The sequence below is a fragment of the Pelodiscus sinensis genome, chromosome 9 (genome assembly GCF_049634645.1).
Source record: "Pelodiscus sinensis isolate JC-2024 chromosome 9, ASM4963464v1, whole genome shotgun sequence".
Lineage (NCBI taxonomy): Eukaryota > Metazoa > Chordata > Testudines > Trionychidae > Pelodiscus > Pelodiscus sinensis.
This window is the reverse complement of record NC_134719.1, coordinates 18,486,537-18,505,243: the sequence shown is the minus strand read 5'-3', so window position 1 is coordinate 18,505,243 and position 18,707 is coordinate 18,486,537. Positions and strand designations below refer to the sequence as shown.

At 45.0% G+C, this 18,707-nt stretch overlaps 1 protein-coding gene across 2 annotated transcripts in view; it reads right to left on the bottom strand.

Moving 5' to 3' along the window:
- PDE4B (phosphodiesterase 4B) overlaps window positions 1-18,707 on the bottom strand; it is a 415,540-nt gene that overhangs the window by 304,686 nt on the left and 92,147 nt on the right. The window contains exon 1 of one of the 2 annotated variants that reach the window (XM_075936177.1): window positions 1,499-2,190. The exons of the other annotated variant lie outside the window; for it this stretch is intronic. Coding sequence (XP_075792292.1) covers window positions 1,499-1,734 — 236 coding nt within the window. The 5' untranslated portion in view covers window positions 1,735-2,190. Of the gene's footprint in view, window positions 1-1,498; window positions 2,191-18,707 lie in introns of those variants that run through there. 2 annotated transcript variants of the gene reach the window in all.

Sequence of the window (18,707 nt, the reverse complement as noted above, 5' to 3'; positions counted from 1 at the left end):
TACCCGATCCCCCACAGCAGTACCACCCTTCACAGTATATGTCCTCTGCCCCACCCACCCCTTGTATCAACTTGTATTGAGAAATTAACACCCCATTGTTCCAGTGATGAGAAGATATAACAGACATTCAAGGAAATTCATGTATACAGACCTGGACATACAGGCTAGTAACCAACTTAAGTGCTCAATGAAGCTCAAGGACATACTAAAGTTATTAAACCAGTTGGATGACTTTTTTTTTATTAAAAGAGATGCACCATTCCAGAACTATGAATTTGTACTGTATGTTACAAGTGCATAACAAATTACATAATACATTGGAGTTCTGGTATTCCTATATGTACTATGCTCCAGTGGTGTCAGTGTTTTTCCTTAAAAATTTCTTACAGATCTAGAGTCAGAACAACTGTTACAGCTGCTAACTTGCTGTAAACAAATATCAAAGGCCAAGGAGGGTTTAGTGCTTCATTTCAGAAAGTTCTTGCTTAATTCTAGCTTTGTCCTTTTCCCAATACAACTCAAATGTACCATTTTAAGAACAACGTTCTCCATTATGACAGGAGGAAAATATGAAGGGTAAATTATTTTAGGTATATTAAAATGTCTGGTCCTTAAAGATATAAATGGGGTCCCCTCGCTCTTTCTTTCCTTTTCTGATTCAGTTTACTGAAAAGGAAGTTAATGAATGTGGCTACGTGTAAATGTTATGAAAAGTTTGGAGATCTGGCTCTGATGGTTGACTACAGTATGTTTATATATAAAAAAAGTTTTGTAACCATCAACAATACACAATGAATCAAAGAGAAAATATGATCCACTCGAAATATGAACTACTCTTTATTTTGTTAATTCTTCATTATTTGACTTAGCGCACTTAACCCAGAAATTCCCTATATATTTTTACCAAGTGGTAATAAGCTACAGCTCAGAATTAATTGTAACAGAATGCAAAATGCTGACTGCTCCAAAACGGTCAATTTAAAACATCAGAATCTAAGCTATAAGTTTCTTTTAAAAATGAGGCTGAAAGATGGCACAACATTTTTACCAAACAAAAATAGTCAAAAGCTACTCACAGCAGAGGTACAGCCTTTACCAGCATTTAAGCCTGACAGTATTGTAGCAAAAACAGCCCCTGTCTATGTTCTCCTGTTACCTGCAACCAGAGCTGATGCAGAAAAAGCATTTCAAAGATTCTTCTGAAAGACATTCACATGCTTCGCTTACAATATCTTTATGAAAGTTCCTGGGTGCCTTCTTTATTCAATAACGATTAACTACAGATGCATGCATTATAGGCTGAATATATTCTCATGAACAGAAGCTGAATGACAATTGAACAGGCACTGCATTGTACGTATTTCAGCTGCCCTCTGTTCTGTTCTTTTCACACTTCCAGTAATTATAATGAATGGATCTCAGCTTATTTTTCAGTGTTAAAAACATAGCCACACATACACTGCTTTGTAAAGACAAATAGGTATCAAGTAGATCTTACCATGTATGTGCCACTGTGAAGCGACGACGTTGACGGATGCTTTTATTCACCAGCAACTTTCTGAAAAAGCACGGAGAGTTCCTTGGAGAACTGCGAGGTGAAATTTTTGGAGATGTGGGTCTGTTCCCTGGCAGTTTGGGAAGCTCAAGTTCTAAATGCATTTGTTCTTTGAAAGTCTTTATATAAACATCTGATTCTGGAGCAGCAAGTTCCCTGGAAGAATCTTTTGCTGTCATAGCTTGAATGTGGTGTTAGCTTTCACCATTCAGAAAACATAACAAAAAAACATCACAGAGACATTGCTTCAGATTCCAATGCAGATAGATTTGGCAAAGCTTAGCCCAGTCATTCCCAAGGCTGAGTCCCGAATGGAAAAGCTGCCTAAAACAACAGCAGCCTAAATCGAAGAATGATAAGTCAGTGCTGTCAGATAGACCTTTATCAGCCCAGCTTTCCCTCTGAAAATGCGCCAAAGTGCTTTCTGTGTCAGTAGCCTCCTTGTGGATGTGGCTTGTCTGCAAGCTACACACTGACATTCACTGAATTCATTCAGCTGAACATACCAGCTCATGAAAAATTCATGAGAACTCCCTCCCAATCAATCCTTTTAATAAAATACTTCATCAAGAAAAAAGATACTGGATTTGTCTGCATATAGTAAGAAAATAAAGCTGTTTATAAACAAATTACAAAACGATGTAACCTGGTTCATTCAGGCCCAACATAGAAAGATCTTCATTCAGAATTGTTTGTGTAATCCACACTGCAGTAGCTCCACCCATGCCATGCTTATTGGCTCAATATTGTTTTGACAACTGGACTCTATTCAGTCCTTCCTTATGCTGTGTATGTGTCATATTTTCATGAAATTTTAAAGAGGGTTTTAACACAGTTATAGTATACGGTGCTAATCTCTCTGCTCTCAAGCAACCTCTGTGTACATCCGAAGGGTCTCTGATGTTGACTTTTCTGAACCAAACCAATGCTGGCATAAACACATGATTTGCAGGAGGGAAAGGGAAAAAATTCAAAGTGGCAGTTGAGCAGAAAAAAAAAAATCAGAAGCTACTAATTATTACCTGAAACGTTGGTAATATCTTCAAGAACATGCATCCTATAATTGGAGTAGCATACTATGGAACAGTTCTCATTGCTCTTATGGAAGGTCTACAAAGGTTGAGCAAAAGAAAAACACAAACCCTTATGGCAGTGTGAGCCCACCGATCTTAAAGGAGAACAAGAGCAGAAAGGATGACGGCGAACACTGACGATTGAGAAATCTGCCAATTCCACTGGAGCAGGAGGAAATTAATTGAAATGTGAACTTTTATTTCAAAGTCTCAGACGTGTTAATCTGTATCTTCAAAAACAAGCAGGAGTCCTGTTGCACCGTAAAGACTAACAGATTTATTTGGGCATAAGCTTTCATGGGTAAAAAAAACACTTTGTCAGATGCTTCAAAGCTTATGCCCAAATAAATCTGTTTGCCCTTAAGGTGCAACAAGACTCCTCATTGTTTTTATTTGAAAGGAAGAATGTTATTTATGGAATATTTTAAAGATGAGCCCAGTATTGTGAAATTTAATTATAGAATAGAATCACAGAAATGTAAGACTGTAATGTACCTTGATAGGTCATTTAGTCCTCCACTCTGAGGCAGGACTAAGTATTATTTTGTCCATCCCTGACAAGTTTGTCTAACCTTGTCTTAAAAACCTACAGTGATGGAAATTCCTCAGCCTCCCTAGGCAATTTGTTCAAATGCTTAATTACCTTTGCCATTAGCAAGTTTTTTCTAATGTCTAACCTAAATCTCCATTGCTGCAATTTAAACCCCTTGCTTCTTGACCTGCTCCCCATAGGAGTTATCCACCTTCTCTCTATTTATTCTTCCTTTTATAACATTTTAAATGCTTGGAAATTGTTCTGTCCCTCTCACCCCCTCTTCTCTAAACTATACAAACACAATTTTGTCAATCTTTCCTTTTTGTTGCTCTCCTCAGAACTCTCTCCCACTCGTCCACATCTTTCCCAAAGTGCGGTGCCCACAGCTGGACACAGTACTCAGATGAGTCTTTATCAGTGCCATGTGGGGTGGAAAAATTATTTCTTGTAATCAATTATTACTCTGGAAACGGTGGTAGGCAAAAAATGGATGGGACAGTAGAATGATTTCTGAGCATGTTGTGTGTATTCATACTGCATTGCTTTGTTTTGTCATTAGATGCATATGGGACCAAATTTTACATATAAAAGGCAATAGAATCCAGGCAAGGAGTTTAGAGGGTAGATTATCTTGTCTTCTTGTACATTAGAGTTGTTAGTGGCTGGAATGTGATGCTACTGGCTGAGGAATAGGTAAGAACATCCTCCATATTTAATTCGGAGCAGATGGCCCTTTAAATAGAAGTAAATTATTTCTTAGATTGTGTGTGTAAGCTGGTCAGCTATGGGAGGGGCGCCTCCCTTTCGGGGTCAGTGGGTGGCCACTCCAACCCACTATGCCGGGAGCAGTCTCTGCAGGGAATTAACGTATCAAATGACCCGTCCGGGGTCCCCCGCTCTTACCTCAGGGCAGGGTGACAAAAGTAAAACAACAACGAAGGTGGCCTGGGTTTGGGCAGGCCAGCAAATGATAGTCAGAGGCCCGTCTTTAGTTCATGGTGGGCCGCCAAGTCTATGGTTAGGAAGACCCAGGCCTAGTTCAGGGCAGGTAAACAGTTGAGATCCCAGCCTTCAGTCAGGGCGGGGCAGCATGTAACAATTTACAAGCCCAGCCCTTGGTCAGGGCGGGCCAGCAAACAAATAGTTTATAAGGCTCAACAGTTTATCAAGGCCCAGCCCGGGTTCAGGGTGGGGCCGCAGGAAAGCAGTTTGTAACATAATCTATACAATTGAGGTCTCCTTACTCAGGAGGGTTGCAGGCAGCTCGCCGGCAATGGTGGAGAGGGGGAGGCTACCACCCAAGCGGTGGGTGCAAGACGGGGGCACAGGCCCGCCCACTCCACTGTGCCCTGGCCCAGGGCCCTAGAGGCAGCAGTTTACTGCTGCTGGATCAGCGGGGGCTCCAGCCCAAAATACGCTGATCTGGGCACGTCTACATCCATGCTGTCCCCTGGGCCTCTTCCCTCCTCCCCCTCAGCGCCTACCTGGCAGTCGCGTAGGACTCCCGCAGAGTCACAGGGATCCAGGTCCATTGGCCACTCCTCAGCGGCTTGCAGGGTGTTTGGTGAGTCCGGGAGAGTCTGTTGTTCCTCTGGGCCGCTGTGCAGCAGAGGCCCCAGGGGTCCACGCCAGCTCACCACCTCCCCAGGTGTTTGCTCCACTCCATGGCATGCAGGGGAGCCCTCTGGCCTCTGCTGTGCCTCCAGGCCGCTGTGCAGCAGGGCCCACGCCAGCTCTCCACCTCACCATGCCTTAGCTCCCTTCCTCAAGGTGTAGGGGAGTCCTCTGGCCTCTTCAGTGGCCGGGGCCTCACTGGCCTGGCTGGCAGGCTTTTTACCTCTCTGGCCCCACCCCTTGGCTTCCAGCCAGGTGGCTCATTAGGGCCAGGCATAGCCCACCAAGGCTCAGGGAGGGGCGCCTCCCCTTCAGGGTCAGTGGGTGGCCACTCCAACCCAATACAGTGTGAAAAGTGAAGAATGAAAGCTAAAACCATGCCCAATCATGCCGGAGCTAGGAGGAAATATTCTGACATCTCAACAAGAGTTAAATGCTGCTGCTAACATATCAATTACATAACACGCCACCCAAATCTCAGGGATTTACATATCTCTTTTCATCCATAAATCTCAAAGCAGTTTAGCTTCATTTTTCAATTGGGAAATTGAAACAGAAGTTATGAGACCTCTGCAAGTCACTTAGCAAGTCAATGACCAAGTTCAGAGAAGAACCCAGGTCTCCCCCAACCTTCAGTCATGCTCAATCCACTAACTCACTGCTTCCTGTTTATCTTCATTTCCATTTCCTGGCACTATTATCAGTAACATCACTTGGCTAACGCTGATGTAATGCATATAGGCCTGGTGACGAGGGGCAGGAGCAAAGGAGGCAGCTGCCCTGAGGCTCAACAATTTAAAAGGGCCCAGAGCATCTAGCTGCTACTACAGCAGTTACATTGGCAACAGCAGCAGCCAGAGCCCCGAACCCTTTAAATCTCCATCAGGCATCATGTACCTGGGGACACTCAAGGGATGACTGGGAAGGCTGGCTGGAGGAGACAAGTCTCCAGCCCCCATCCCTTTACCTCAGGCCCTGCCCCTTCCACAGGCCTGGAAAGGCCCCCCTTTGTCCCGGGATCAGCAAAGTCTGTCAGATGCCCTGGATGCATACAGACAAACCTTTTCTTCTGATATTCGCATGGCCTTTTAAGTTGGGGGAAGATGAATAGCATGAAGAGTTACATGCTCAGAAAAGGAGGAGGAAACTAAAAAAAAAAAAAAAATCACTAAATCTCTGTCTCTTCAGTACAGATCTCCTTCAGGCCTAAAAGCTGCTGTCATCTTCCACATAGCAGAAAAGGTCCAGAAAGTAGTAATACTGTATAGAGCTTACCTCAATTGCTGCTATGCTATTTCCCTTTCTACTTGCACAAAGGTAGAAAAGATCTGTCTGCTCCCTTTCTAAAAAGAGAGAATAATGAGATACTGTGTATCTCAACTCTAACCCCCCAATAGAACAAAGAGAAACATTTAATCATTTGAAAACATAATGTGTGACATCAGCTCTTATATTACTCTTCACTTTGCCTATATTGATAGATAATAAAACACAAAAGAATACTTGCAAATCATTCCAAACTGTTAAAATTCATGTAAATGCTTAGTCTGGAGTTCAAAACAAAATTCACTTCCTGCATCTCCCATTGGTCAGGAACAGCTCAAGTAAGCAGCTCTGGTGGCCCGCCAGCAGCTAACCCTGATGAACTACATGTGGCCGGCGTGCCAGAGATCTTCCACCCCTATTCCAACACATCAGGAGGCAAAACAACCTATGGAGATAGTAACACTAAACCAATTCAATGCAGAGAATGTATATGGCAGTTTGAAGAATTAATATTTCCAAACAAATGCAAAATCCTTTAAGAAGAATATTTTGAAAGCAGAGGGGAAGAAAGGGGGGTTTACACAACATCTCCAAACACGCTGCAAGACAGAAAGCCATGAGCACAGAATAGATAAATATGAGGAAGCTACGTATCTGTAACTGGAGGTCCTTCAAGATGTGTGTGTCTCTGTATTCCGCTGAGACTTCAGACCAACTGCCATGCCTTCAGAGCTGGACAATTTGAAAGTTGTAGCATCTGCTATCCTGTATATGCACTCTTGTCCTGACACCTGGTTTTGTCCAAAGTGATAAAAGGTGGGACAGTCTGATTGCATCTCCAGCTTCTTCTTCACCGCAAATCAAACAGATCAACAGCAGAGGGGAAGGAGGGTGGGAAGTGGATCAGAGATAGGGACCATACATCATGAAAAAGATCCAGTTGCAGGTAAATCACCTCCTCCTCTTCTAAGAGTAATAGTCCCTTCTGTGTTCCATTGAGGGCGATTCACAGACAGCACACTGGAAAGGACATTTGAACTGAGGACAGTTGTGTCAAATGAGGTATCCATCACATAGTCCTGCACTAAGGTACAACATTCAGTGAATGCACTTTTCAACACCATGCAGCCACCCTTCAGGTGTCTGCAAATGGCACATCATGGACAGAGGCCGTAAATGGTGCCTAGTCTCCTGTGTAATGGGCTCTCACCCCAAGCAGTGGAGGCAGTCCTGACAACTGATAGAGCACAAAGTACCCCAAAATTCACTTGGAAACCCTTTGTGTGGAGATCACCTGCCACTTAATCCCCTCAACTACAGCAACAAACAGAGTGATTGATGTTCTACATGCAGAGGATGAGACCAAAGTCCTGAAGATATCAAGGGAGTGAAAGCACTGCTCCTTTAATGAGTTGCGAATCCTTGGAAAGAAACCAAATAAGCGTATAGGCTGGCACCAAGATACAACCTTTTCTTAGAAATTTGAGGTGCAGGCACAGGACAAATATGTCCTTATGGAACGTGGTGAAAGGAGGACCATCATCATGGCTCCATGTTCACTTAGCCTTCCCACCAAAATAACCACTGGGAAGGTGACTATCATGGAAAGGAGGAGCGTGAAGACAGTGGTTTGAAGGCCAGTTTCATTTACGCTGCGTGACAGACTGCTAGCTAAGCCAGAGCTCTGACACTACAACCTGGCTGAAAAGGGCAAGGCCAGCTGAGTAGGTCCATGCCTGAAGGGCTAATGGGAAACAGCCATGGGCCTCATTAGCCAGAGGTCAAGATAAGCCAGAGGGAAAGTGGAGGGGGAGGAGCCAGAATGTGGCTGAGTGTACTCCCCATCCAGATGGAGAGGCTGCAGGAATCAAAGCAACGCTCTGTAAATAGAGATGGTGGGAAATTGGCACGGACAATAAAAGGCATGGGTGATTGCACCAGAAAGTGTCTCTGGTTGATCTGTGACCGAAGAAGGAGTTCCAGGGTAAGGTGCCTGAGCAAGGACCTTGCCACAGCTGATAGAACAATACATTCAAATTTCTCAGAAATTGTGAGATGATGAATATTGTGAAGGCAGACCCAGGGGTGGGCAGACTGTTGGGTCAGTCTTCTGACGCTTACAAGAGGCTTCATATGGCCTCTGGTGGAAAACTGAGTAGTCCTGAATCTCTGTGTAGGTGGAACAATTTCTGCTTGGGTGCAGGTATATAGATACCCAGAAATTGAAGTTGGAAATTGTTAATCTTCTGATTAAACAGATCGACTCACACAAAGTCAGTTGTATTCTGCACCTCTCTGGGGAAACCAGATGAATCAAACCACTGTTCTGACTGAATGATAATGCCTGTGGCCAAAGCGTGTGATGTGGTATCCACAGCATCCATGGTCAAATGTAGCACCATTCTAGCGTCCAACTTCTCTTCCTCCAAGATATACTTAATGGCTACGTCTACACTGGCCCCTTTTCCGAAAGGGGCATGCTAATTTTCAACTTCAGAATAGGGAAATCCGCGGGGGATTTAAATATCCCCCGCGGGATTTAAATAAAGATGTCCTCCGCTTTTTTCCGGCTTGGGGAAAAGCCGGAAAAAAGCGTCTAGACTGGCCCGATCCTCCGGAATAAAGCCCTATTCCGGAGGATCTCTTATTCCTACTTCGAAGTAGGAATAAGGCTTTATTCTGGAGGATCGGGCCAGTCTAGACGCTTTTTTCTGGCTTTTCCCCAAGCCGGAAAAAAGCGGCGGACATCTTTATTTAAATCCCGCGGGGGATATTTAAATCCCCCGCGGATTTCCCTATTCTGAAGTTGAAAATTAGCATGCCCCTTTCGGAAAAGGGGCCAGTGTAGACGTAGCCAAAATATTCAATTTGGTACGGCAGTTTTTAAGGTAAGTCATAGAATCATAGGGTTGGAGGAGACCTCAGGAGGTCATTGCATCCAACCCCTGCTAAAAGCAGAACCAATCTCAACTAAATCATCCCTGCCAGAGCTTTGTCAAGCCAGGACTTAAAAACCTCTAGGGGTGGAGATTCCACCACCTCCCTAAGTAACCCATTCCAGTGCTTCACCACCCTCGTAATGAAATAGTTTTTCCTAATTTCCAACCTAGACCTCCCCCACTTTAACTTGAGACCATTGCTCCTCGTTCTGTCATCACTAAGAACAGCCTCTCTCCATCCTCTTTGGAACCCCCATCAGGAAGTTGAAGGCTGCTATCTAATCTCCCCTCATTCTTCTCCTCTGTAGACTAAATAAACCCAAATCCTCCAGCCTCTCCTCGTAAGTCATGTGCCCCAGCCTCCTAATCATTTTTGTTGCCCTCCACTGATCCCTCTACAATGTGGCCACATCCTTTCTGTAATGGGGGGCCCAAAATTGGATACAATACTCCAGATGTGGCCTCACCAGTGCTGAATAAAGGAGAACAATCACTTCACTACATCTTCTGGCAATGTTCCTACTAATGTACCTCATCTGCTGTTAGCCTTCTTGACTACAAGAGGATACCGTTGACTCATATCCAGTTCCTCATCCACTGTAATCCTCAGGTCCTTTTCTGCAGAAAAGGCCAGGGTATTCCAAATTGTTTGGGCTGGTTGGTGAAAGGCATCATTGATCAGTAGAGGATATCCATTAACTTGTTTTTTTTACTTCCTCCAGTGGAATATGAAGTTCATCCACCACCTTTGGTGGGAGTTGGAATTTCCAAAAGTCATCTGGAAACAATGGAGAAGCTAAAGTTACTGCAGCATCTGGAGAGGATGACAGGAAATGCTCTTGTTCTAGTGATACTGTCATAGCTGGATTCAGCAGTTTGTCTTCCATAACCAGTTCAGAGCACCTGCTTGAGAGTGCCCTAAGAGATGATAGTTATGAAGCCTTCCTCACTGAATGAGTGGGTTCCCAGGGTGGATACTGGGGCCAGCAAGATGGATCCAGCAGAAAGGTGGAAGGTCGCAGGGAAAGGACAATCAATGACTTCCCTGCTGCTAAAAAGGAGCATATTGCCAAACTGATGGCAGTCTGTACAGGGCATTTGCCCTGCATTGGCCCTTTAGGGGCTGAGAGTAAAGCCCTCTGCTAATGAGGGCCCAGCTGGGGGCTATATTAAGAAGGACTCCTGGAGGGAGGAGAGAACGGACTGCTGCTCTGGCAGGAGAGCAGTAGGGACCTGACTGCCAGGGAAGCGGGAGGCTTCCTGGAGGTAGAGCAGTGCGGGGGAAAAGAAGACAGGGCTGGGGAGGCTCTGGCCAAGTAAGCCCCCAGGCTGCAAGGCCTGAAGCTACTGGGGCTGCAGGAAGCATGCATGGCAGGCAGGGGCAGCAGGTCCACACCCCTTTGCCAGTGATGAGTGGCCATTACAGACTGCAGTCTGCCCCAAGGTAGGGACTAGATGAAGACTGGCAGTGGGTCACTGAGGCAAGGTGGGTGCAGGGGAAGTGGGTGTTCCCAGGGAGAAGAACTGGGGGCCCCTGGGAGAAGGGAGAACCGTGGAGTGTGCAGTGGAGTAAACAACATTCCCCCCACCCCGGAAGGGGGCACAGAGAGACTGGAGTGGGCACTGCCGGAGAGCAGTGTCCTGAAGAGGACACCAGGGTTAAAGATGAACACGGGGAAATACCAGCTGGAGGAAGGTGCCCAACAAAACAACAAGCTAATTCCCCAGGCCAACCAGCTGAAGGTGCCATGCTGGTGAGTCGGCCCCGTGACACAATCCTTTAGGGTACTTGTGCTGGCAGTAAGGAACGGATCTTTGTGCTCCCTTGGACTCCTCCAACGAGAACTCAGATTTCAGTTCCAATAGTGGTACCTTCAGAGCGGGCAGAAACACGTAAACCACAGGAATATGAGTCGACACGTGACCTGATTTCACCAAGTCCTAGATAGGTGACTGGACCTCCCTAGGTGCAGTTTGCAGAAGAGAGCATAGAGAACTTGGTTCCTCTAGGATGAACTCTCTCATGTGGCTACAGTCATTTCTCCAAACGCCCCAATGTTATGATATTTGTTCCATAGCTAGAGCTGATGCCAGAACAAACAATTGTCCCAGAACCAACAGATCCTTTGTCTTAAGAGAGGAAGACATTCCTGGCAAATGGGTCTCAGTGCTTGATGCCAGGGGATCCACTGGTGTGTGAGATTTCTTGTTGCAATTGGAATGCCCTGTCTGTCTGTGGCTGGAACTCATAGAAGGCACATCATCCTTCTTTCGTTGGAGGAAACCTTAACTGCATATTTATGTGCATGTTTCCTTGCCTCCCAACTAGACTCTATTATGAGATCCATAGTGGCAGAACCACCAGAGATAGACTCAATCTCCACAGCCAGAGGTGCACTGCTAGCTCACTCGAGCCAATATATGGGGGGTCTCCTTGACCTAAATTGGACTGAGGCCTTATGGCAGCTTCCACGAGCTGCTTCTTGAGGTGGAGAAGGTGTGGCCCTCTCAGGCATACGTTGGAAAGGACTGGCAGATACTGCACCTGGATGAAGTGTGGGCTTCTCCCAAGCAGCAGAGTTAACGTTGGTCCTCATCGCTGACTAAGAACAAACTATGTGCAGGAGGAGGAGCAGATCCTGAATTCTGGCACCTTTGGCATAACTCAGTACCTGTGTGTGGGTGCTGGAGGTGGGGGACTGGAAAACAGATTCCCTAAAAGTCCCAATCCTACCAAAACTGTTACTAAAAATGAAATTACACAAAAACAGTAAAACAAAAAAGAAAACTAATTATATGAAACTGTAATTTTTTTTTTAAATGTGCCAGAGACAAGAGGACATTAGCAGCTCTGACTATGCAATGGTAAGAAGTAACTGGAAAGCAGATGGACTGCTTTATTACCCTTTATTACCTCAAACAAAAACATGAGGTGAAGCAAGGGCACATGAATGTAGCAACAGACGGTACTACTTTCAAATTCTCTGGCTCCTGATGTATGGCATACATATGTAAACACTTAGAGGAATACAAGCCCACCTATGGAGGGGAGGTCCAAAGGGGCACCCAGCTTCCCTTGGCCCCACCTCTTCCGCCCTAAACCTCGCCCCTTCCAGGAACACAGAGCTGCCACACCCTTTACCTTGCCAGGGAGCCCACAAACACTGTCAACTTACTGTTGGACTACAAGAGGGACCATCTCTCAAAGAAAAAACACCACATATGTATTACAATACTATACAGGCAGTCCCCGGGTTACGTACAAGATAGGGACTATCGGTTTGTTCTTAAGTTGAATTTGTATGTAAGTCGGAACTGGCTCCAGATTCAGCCGCTGCTGCTGAAACTGACCAGGGGCTGACTACAGGAAGCTGGAGGCAGAATTGCTCTGCCCCCAGCTTCCTGGAATCAGCCACTGATCAGTTTCAACAGCGGCTGAATCTCGAGCCTGGGACAGAACAGCTGGGCTGCCAGGTAGGTCCCTGCAGGACCAACCCAGCAGCACCCCAGCTGCTCTACCCCAGGGTCCACAACAAAAGCCTGGTCTGCTGGGGGGGGGGGGTGCAAATGAGGAGTAACGGTAGTTCGAACTAGGAAGCCTAGTTCGAACTACCTAGTTCGTGCCCCGTGTAGCCTCGCTGCACGGGGTTCGAACCAGCGGGGTTTTAAAGATGGTGGCTCCCCACTTATGCAAATGAAGCCCGGGAAATTCAAATCCCAGGCTTCATTTGCAAGTGCGGTATGCCTACATTACCCTGCTAGTTCGAACTAGCGGGGTAGTGTAGACATACCCTCAGGGACTGCCTGTACACAAAAAGAATTCACGAACTGCAAACCATTAACATTTGAAACCTATTTCAAACACAGTACAGACATACACAGAGCATATTGGCCAAACTTACCTAGAACCTGAGATTTCCTATGTTAATTTAAATAAAAAACTAACAGTCTGTGTTTTCTCCTGAACGTGGCTGTCTCTCTAGTTCTGTGTACTAAGAAACTCTCCAAAGCCTTTAATAGTCCTGATTTGGCACTAATAAGACTCATCTATATTGGCTGTGAAGGAGATTCAACAGACTGCTCAGAGTCATAGCACATAAAAATGTCCTGTAATGCTCTTCAAAACAAAGTAACTTTTATATTTTTGGAGTAAAATACTTAGGATGTGAAACACTGATAGCTAATTGACCTATGGAAGAGGCAGCTGGAAGAACTTCTGCATCCTTGTATGATGATAAAAGTGAAGAGGGGGCTACAAAGCAAGCACAATTCAATCACATACACATTAACAGGAAAGGAATGAAGAATGAACTCGAAGAAACAGACAAGGTGTAATTCAGTTTACAGAAAGGGAGATTTTTCTTTACTTTGAGCTTTTGGTGGGGACAATTCCTTTTAAAACATAAAAGAAAGTAAGAAATCCTAGAGCTGAAGAAAATAAACATGTACAAGATGCTAAGTTAATGCCTTTTGAGACTACAACAAGAGATAATCAGACAATTGAACAAAGAAAAATCAACCCTGGTTGAAAACGTTCATTAACACAGAAATTGGTTAATATATAAATACAACCAACAGCCTGGAATAAAACCTTTAAGAGCAACTATTAGCAAACTTGCTGATATCTACATACAAAACTAAGAAATCATGCTAAAGAGCCCCAGAATTAGTTCAAGTGAGACAGGCAGAAACTAAGAAAATGATCAACATCATACCCATTGAATCAGAGACGCAAGCCAATGGAAGTCTGAAGGTGCAAATCTGATAAAAATCAATAATATTAACAGATAATCATAAGAACTCATTATTTCTCATAACTACTAAAATTTATCTAGGTTTAGTAACATGAATACTTTAGTAGGAATTATGATTTTGTTAGCAAATTAGTAAATAATATATTAGAAGGAAAAACACTAGAAGGATATTTTATTTCCATTGCTCCAGATTAAAACAGTTTTAGGAAGAACAGTGGGTGGAAAGGGTGATATTTTACAATCTTTGGCAAACCAATAATTGTAAACAAAGTCTGTATGAAAGAGCCATCTATTACATACTGACTTGCTAATGCATCAACTGGAAATGACGGATTGCATTCAAACCCAGTGGTCAGGAGAGAAGACATGTATAGAAGATTAGGGTGGGAATCTCAAGAAGTCATCTAGTCCAGTGTTTCTCAAACTGTGCTCCGCAGAGCTCCAGGGCTCCGCGAGACATCTCCAGGGTCTCCGCGAGGTGGACAAACTGGAAACATCGATAGGTACAACACATACAATCAGTGGACTGCTGGGGCTCTGCATAAAGTTTTATGCATGTAAAGGGCTCCGGAGCCCAAAAAATTGGAGAACCCTGTAATCTATTCCAACCCTCTGCTCAAAGCAGGACCTACTACAACTAAATCATCTCACCCAGGGTATGTCGACACTACAACGTTAATTCGAACTAACTTAGTTCGAATTAGTTAGTTCGAATTAGCTTAGTTCGAATTAACGGATCCAGACTAAAAAACTAGTTCGAATTAGCGTTTTGCTAATTCGAACTAGCATGTCCACATTAAGTGGACCCTGAACCGGGGTTAAGGATGGCCGGAAGCAGTGCCGGCAGGGCATCAGAGGAGGACTTAGAGCTTGGAGATGCTGTCTCAGGCTAGCCGAGGGCTGTGCTTAAAGGATCCCGACCCCCACCCTGGACAGACAGTTCTCAGGGGTGCCCTGCTTGCAAAGCAGTCCTGGCTTGGAGTGCCCGGACTACCCACACTGGGCACATCACACCACTCGGCCATCATCCCGGCTGCACTTGCCTCAGGCTGCCATCTGGGGAGAGGAGGCAATTGGGGGGCTGCAGGAGAGCTTCCACCCCCAGAAGCCCACAGAGCCAGCCCAGTCCTCCCCATCAGGGGCTCGTGCCCCATTCCTCCCTCACCTCCTTCCACTTACCCTTCCCTAGCCCCTCTTCTTGATGTACAAAATAAAGATAACGTGTCTTCCAAAATGGAATCTGTCTTTATTGAACAAAACTGGGGGAGACTGGGAAAAGGAGGTGGGAGAGGGGAAGAGAGAGGGTGGGAGAGGGGAAGAGAGAGGGTGGGAGAGGGGAGGGCAACTAAAATGATCAGGGGGGTTGGGAACAGGTCCCATATGAAGAGAGGCTAAAGAGACTGGGACTTTTCAGCTTAGAAAAGAGGAGATGGAGGGGGGACAGGATAGAGGTCTCTAAAAGCAGGAGTTGGGTGGAGAGGGTGCATACAGAAAAGTTCTTCATTAGTTCCCATAAAGAAGGACTAGAGGACACGAAAGGAAAGGAATGGGTAGCAGGCTTCAAACTAGTAACAGAAAGTTCTTCTTCACAAAGCAGAAGAACTGTGGAACTCCTTGCTGCAGGAGGCTGTGAAGGCTAGAACTAGAACAGAATTTAAAGGGAAGTGAGATAAAGTGATGGAGGTTGGGTCCATGGAGTACTATTAGCCAGGGGGTAGGAGTGGTGTCCCTGGCCAAGGTTTGTGGAAGGCTGGAGAGGGATGGCACGAGACAAATGGCTTGGTCACTGTTTTCGGTCCATCCCCTCCAGGGTCCCTAGGGTTGGCCGCTGTCGGCAGACAGGCTACTAGGCTAGATGGACCTTTGGTCTGACCCAGGACGGCCATTGTAAGCTCAGGGCTCAGGTTCGGAGGCCTCAGTGGACCCCCTTGATTCTCTTGCACACCTGCTCCTGGGTGGCCAGGCTGGCAGCTCTCCTGCCCTAGACGGCCACTTTCCTGTGCCTAGTGCGGAGATCGTGGACAAGGTCCACGATGTCAGCACTAGCCCAGGCGGGTGCCCGCTTGTTGCGGTCCCGGACAAGCTCCCGGGAGCCGCCAGCCTGGTCCCGGGAAGAGGGGGAGAGCTGGGGGGCATCGGGTGGGTGGCTCGATCCGTGCCAGGTGCAGGGTCTGCTGGCTGGGTGCTGGCAGGCTTGCACCTGGCATGGGCACCGTAGCCAGCCCGTGCCCATTTAAGGGGTCTGGGGCCGGGAGGGGGGCAGACGAGTTTCCCTGGTGTTGGCCAGAGTGGCCACCAGGGAAACCTGGGGAGGGCTAGCCTCCCACTAGTTTGAATTAAGGGGCTACACACCCCTTAATTTGAACTATCTAGTTCGAACTAGGCTTAATCCTCGTAAAATGAGGTTTTCCTAGTTCGAACTAAGCGCTCCGCTAGTTCGAATTAAGTTCGAACTAGCGGAGCGCTAGTGTAGCACCTATCAAAGTTAATTCGAACTAACGCCCGTTAGTTCGAATTAACTTTGTAGTGTAGACATACCCCCAGGGCTTTGTCAAGACGAGACTTAATAACTTTTAAGGATGGAAATTCCACCATCTTCCTAGGTAACCCATTCCAGTGCTTCACCACCCTCCTAATGAAATAGCTTTTCAAAATATCCAATTTAGACCTCTCCCCCCTGCAACTTGAAACCCTTGCTCCTCCTCCTGTCATCTGTCACCACTGAGAACAGTCTCTCTCTATCCTCTTTGGAACCTCCCTCTTCAGCTAGTTGAAGACTGCTATCAAATCCATCCTCACTCTTCTCTTCTGTGGACTGAATAAGGCCAGTTCCCTCAATCTCACCTCATAAGTCATGTGCCCCAGAGACCTAATTATTTTTGTTGTCCTCTGCTGTACTCTCTCCAATTTGTCTACATCCTTTCTATAGTGGGGGCCCAAAACTGAACACAATACTTCAGATGTGGCTTCATCAGCACCGAATAGTGGGGAATAATCACTTCCCTCAAGCTGCTGGCCATGCTCCTCCTAATGCAGCCCAATATGCCATTAGTCTTCTTGGCAATAAGGACACACTGTTGAGTCATATCCATCTCCTTGTCTACTGTAACCTGCAGGTCCTTTACCACAGAACTGTCGCTTAGCCTGTCAGTCCCCAGCCTGTAGCAGTGCAAGGGATTTTTCCTTTCCAACTGTACGACTTTGAACTTGTTGTACCTCATTAGATTTCTTTTAGCCCAATCCTCCCATTTTTCTAAATCACTCCCTATCCCCTCCCAGCAAATCTACCTCTCCCAGTTTAGTGTCAGCCACAATTACATTGCTGCATAATGTTTTTAATTCCTTTTAAATTGCCTGTTGTATGGTATTTACTTCCATCTGTGCTTGAATTCTACACAAAAACAAAAAAAGAAAAGATGGTGAACAGGCTCCTCCCTATTCCAGTCTAGATTTCTGGGAAGCATGCATCCTTCTGTAATATTCTTGAACCATTCTATTTCCATACATTTGTATAATACTTGGTGACTGTTTCATCTACAATTCCAATCTTCCCTACCAGATTTGGTTTAATCCTTTGAGCTTGAAAGCTGCTATGCATGTGACAGGATCAATAGCAGAGGAGGTGATGAGAATGTCAGAATATCAAAAACAACATTAGTACCTCAAGAACTGAGTTTCTATGGTATTTGGGGGAGAAAAATCTAGTTAAACTGGAAGCAGAGATGGATTATCTTAAACAGAGGTTCTTAAACTTTATTGCACTGTGACTACCTTTTGACAATAAAAATTACTACACTATCCCAGGATTTGGGACCATAGACGGAGCTTGGCTGATCCACCTACCTTGGAGAGGTGAGGGCAAAGACAATGCCTGATCCCTGAAGCCCTGAGTCTAACCAAGGGATCCAGCCACAGGCAGGGGACCAGTAAGTTGAGCTCTGCCACCCGGAAAAGAAGCCTTTTGGGTTAGGCTCTGGGTACTAGAGATTGAGCCCTAGCAAAGCTAAAGTCAGCCCTGGTGACCTCATTAAAATAGGGTCACAACCTATTTTGGATTCCTGACCCACAGTTTGAGAACCGCTGATGCAGAAGAACATGGGGAATAAAAAAAGATTTCAGGTACATGTGACTTTTTCAAAAATTGATCAAGCTTTTTCTAAACTAAATCTCCACACATTAAGATTATCCACAACTGCAAGCAAGAATGGGTTATATTTCCAGCAACATTTTTTTCCACTATTTATACAATTTACAGTCCCCAAATCAGGATAAAATAAAATACCATTCAGTGCACAAAAAAGTGGAAAGTTCTGCATGCCATAGTGGGAGAGGAAAGGTTGACTCTCTTCACAATGCTTTCTGCCAGTGTCAGAGTAATTGGGTATTTCTTCCAAAAAGTACACTTTGTGAAAACACATTATTTAGATCAAAATAATTAGGAAGCTCCTCACTCTGTCACAGGTCATTGTTCCACCCAGAGACATTAGCAAGGATGAGTCAACCTCTCAGAAAAAAAAAAAAAAGAAAAGAAAAAACTGTTCATGTAACAGATGTTGGAAAACTATATTTTCTTCACACGACATACTCCCAAAAGATAATGCTAACCTGTCAACAAATTCACTAGAGGGTTATTTCAAAGGAATTGCAGATTGCTGGTACTAGTGTTTTAAAAAAGAAAAAGACAAAGACAAACACAAAACTTAATCTTACAATAAAGCAGTCCATTTAAATATCAGATTTTGACATTTATTTGAAAGGTAAAAATGATTAACCTTTCCAATACCCTTTAATAACTTGAGAATTTTAAAATCTTATTTTAGGTAATTAGTGAATATTAAAATACTGTTCTAAAAGAGCTGTTGAAAAGACATATTTTTGCTCAACAAATAAACTCCCCATCTGTGTACAGAGTAACATATGCTTGCTCTAAATGTAAGTCCCAACTGCTTTTTACCCCGTTGGCTCTTGAAA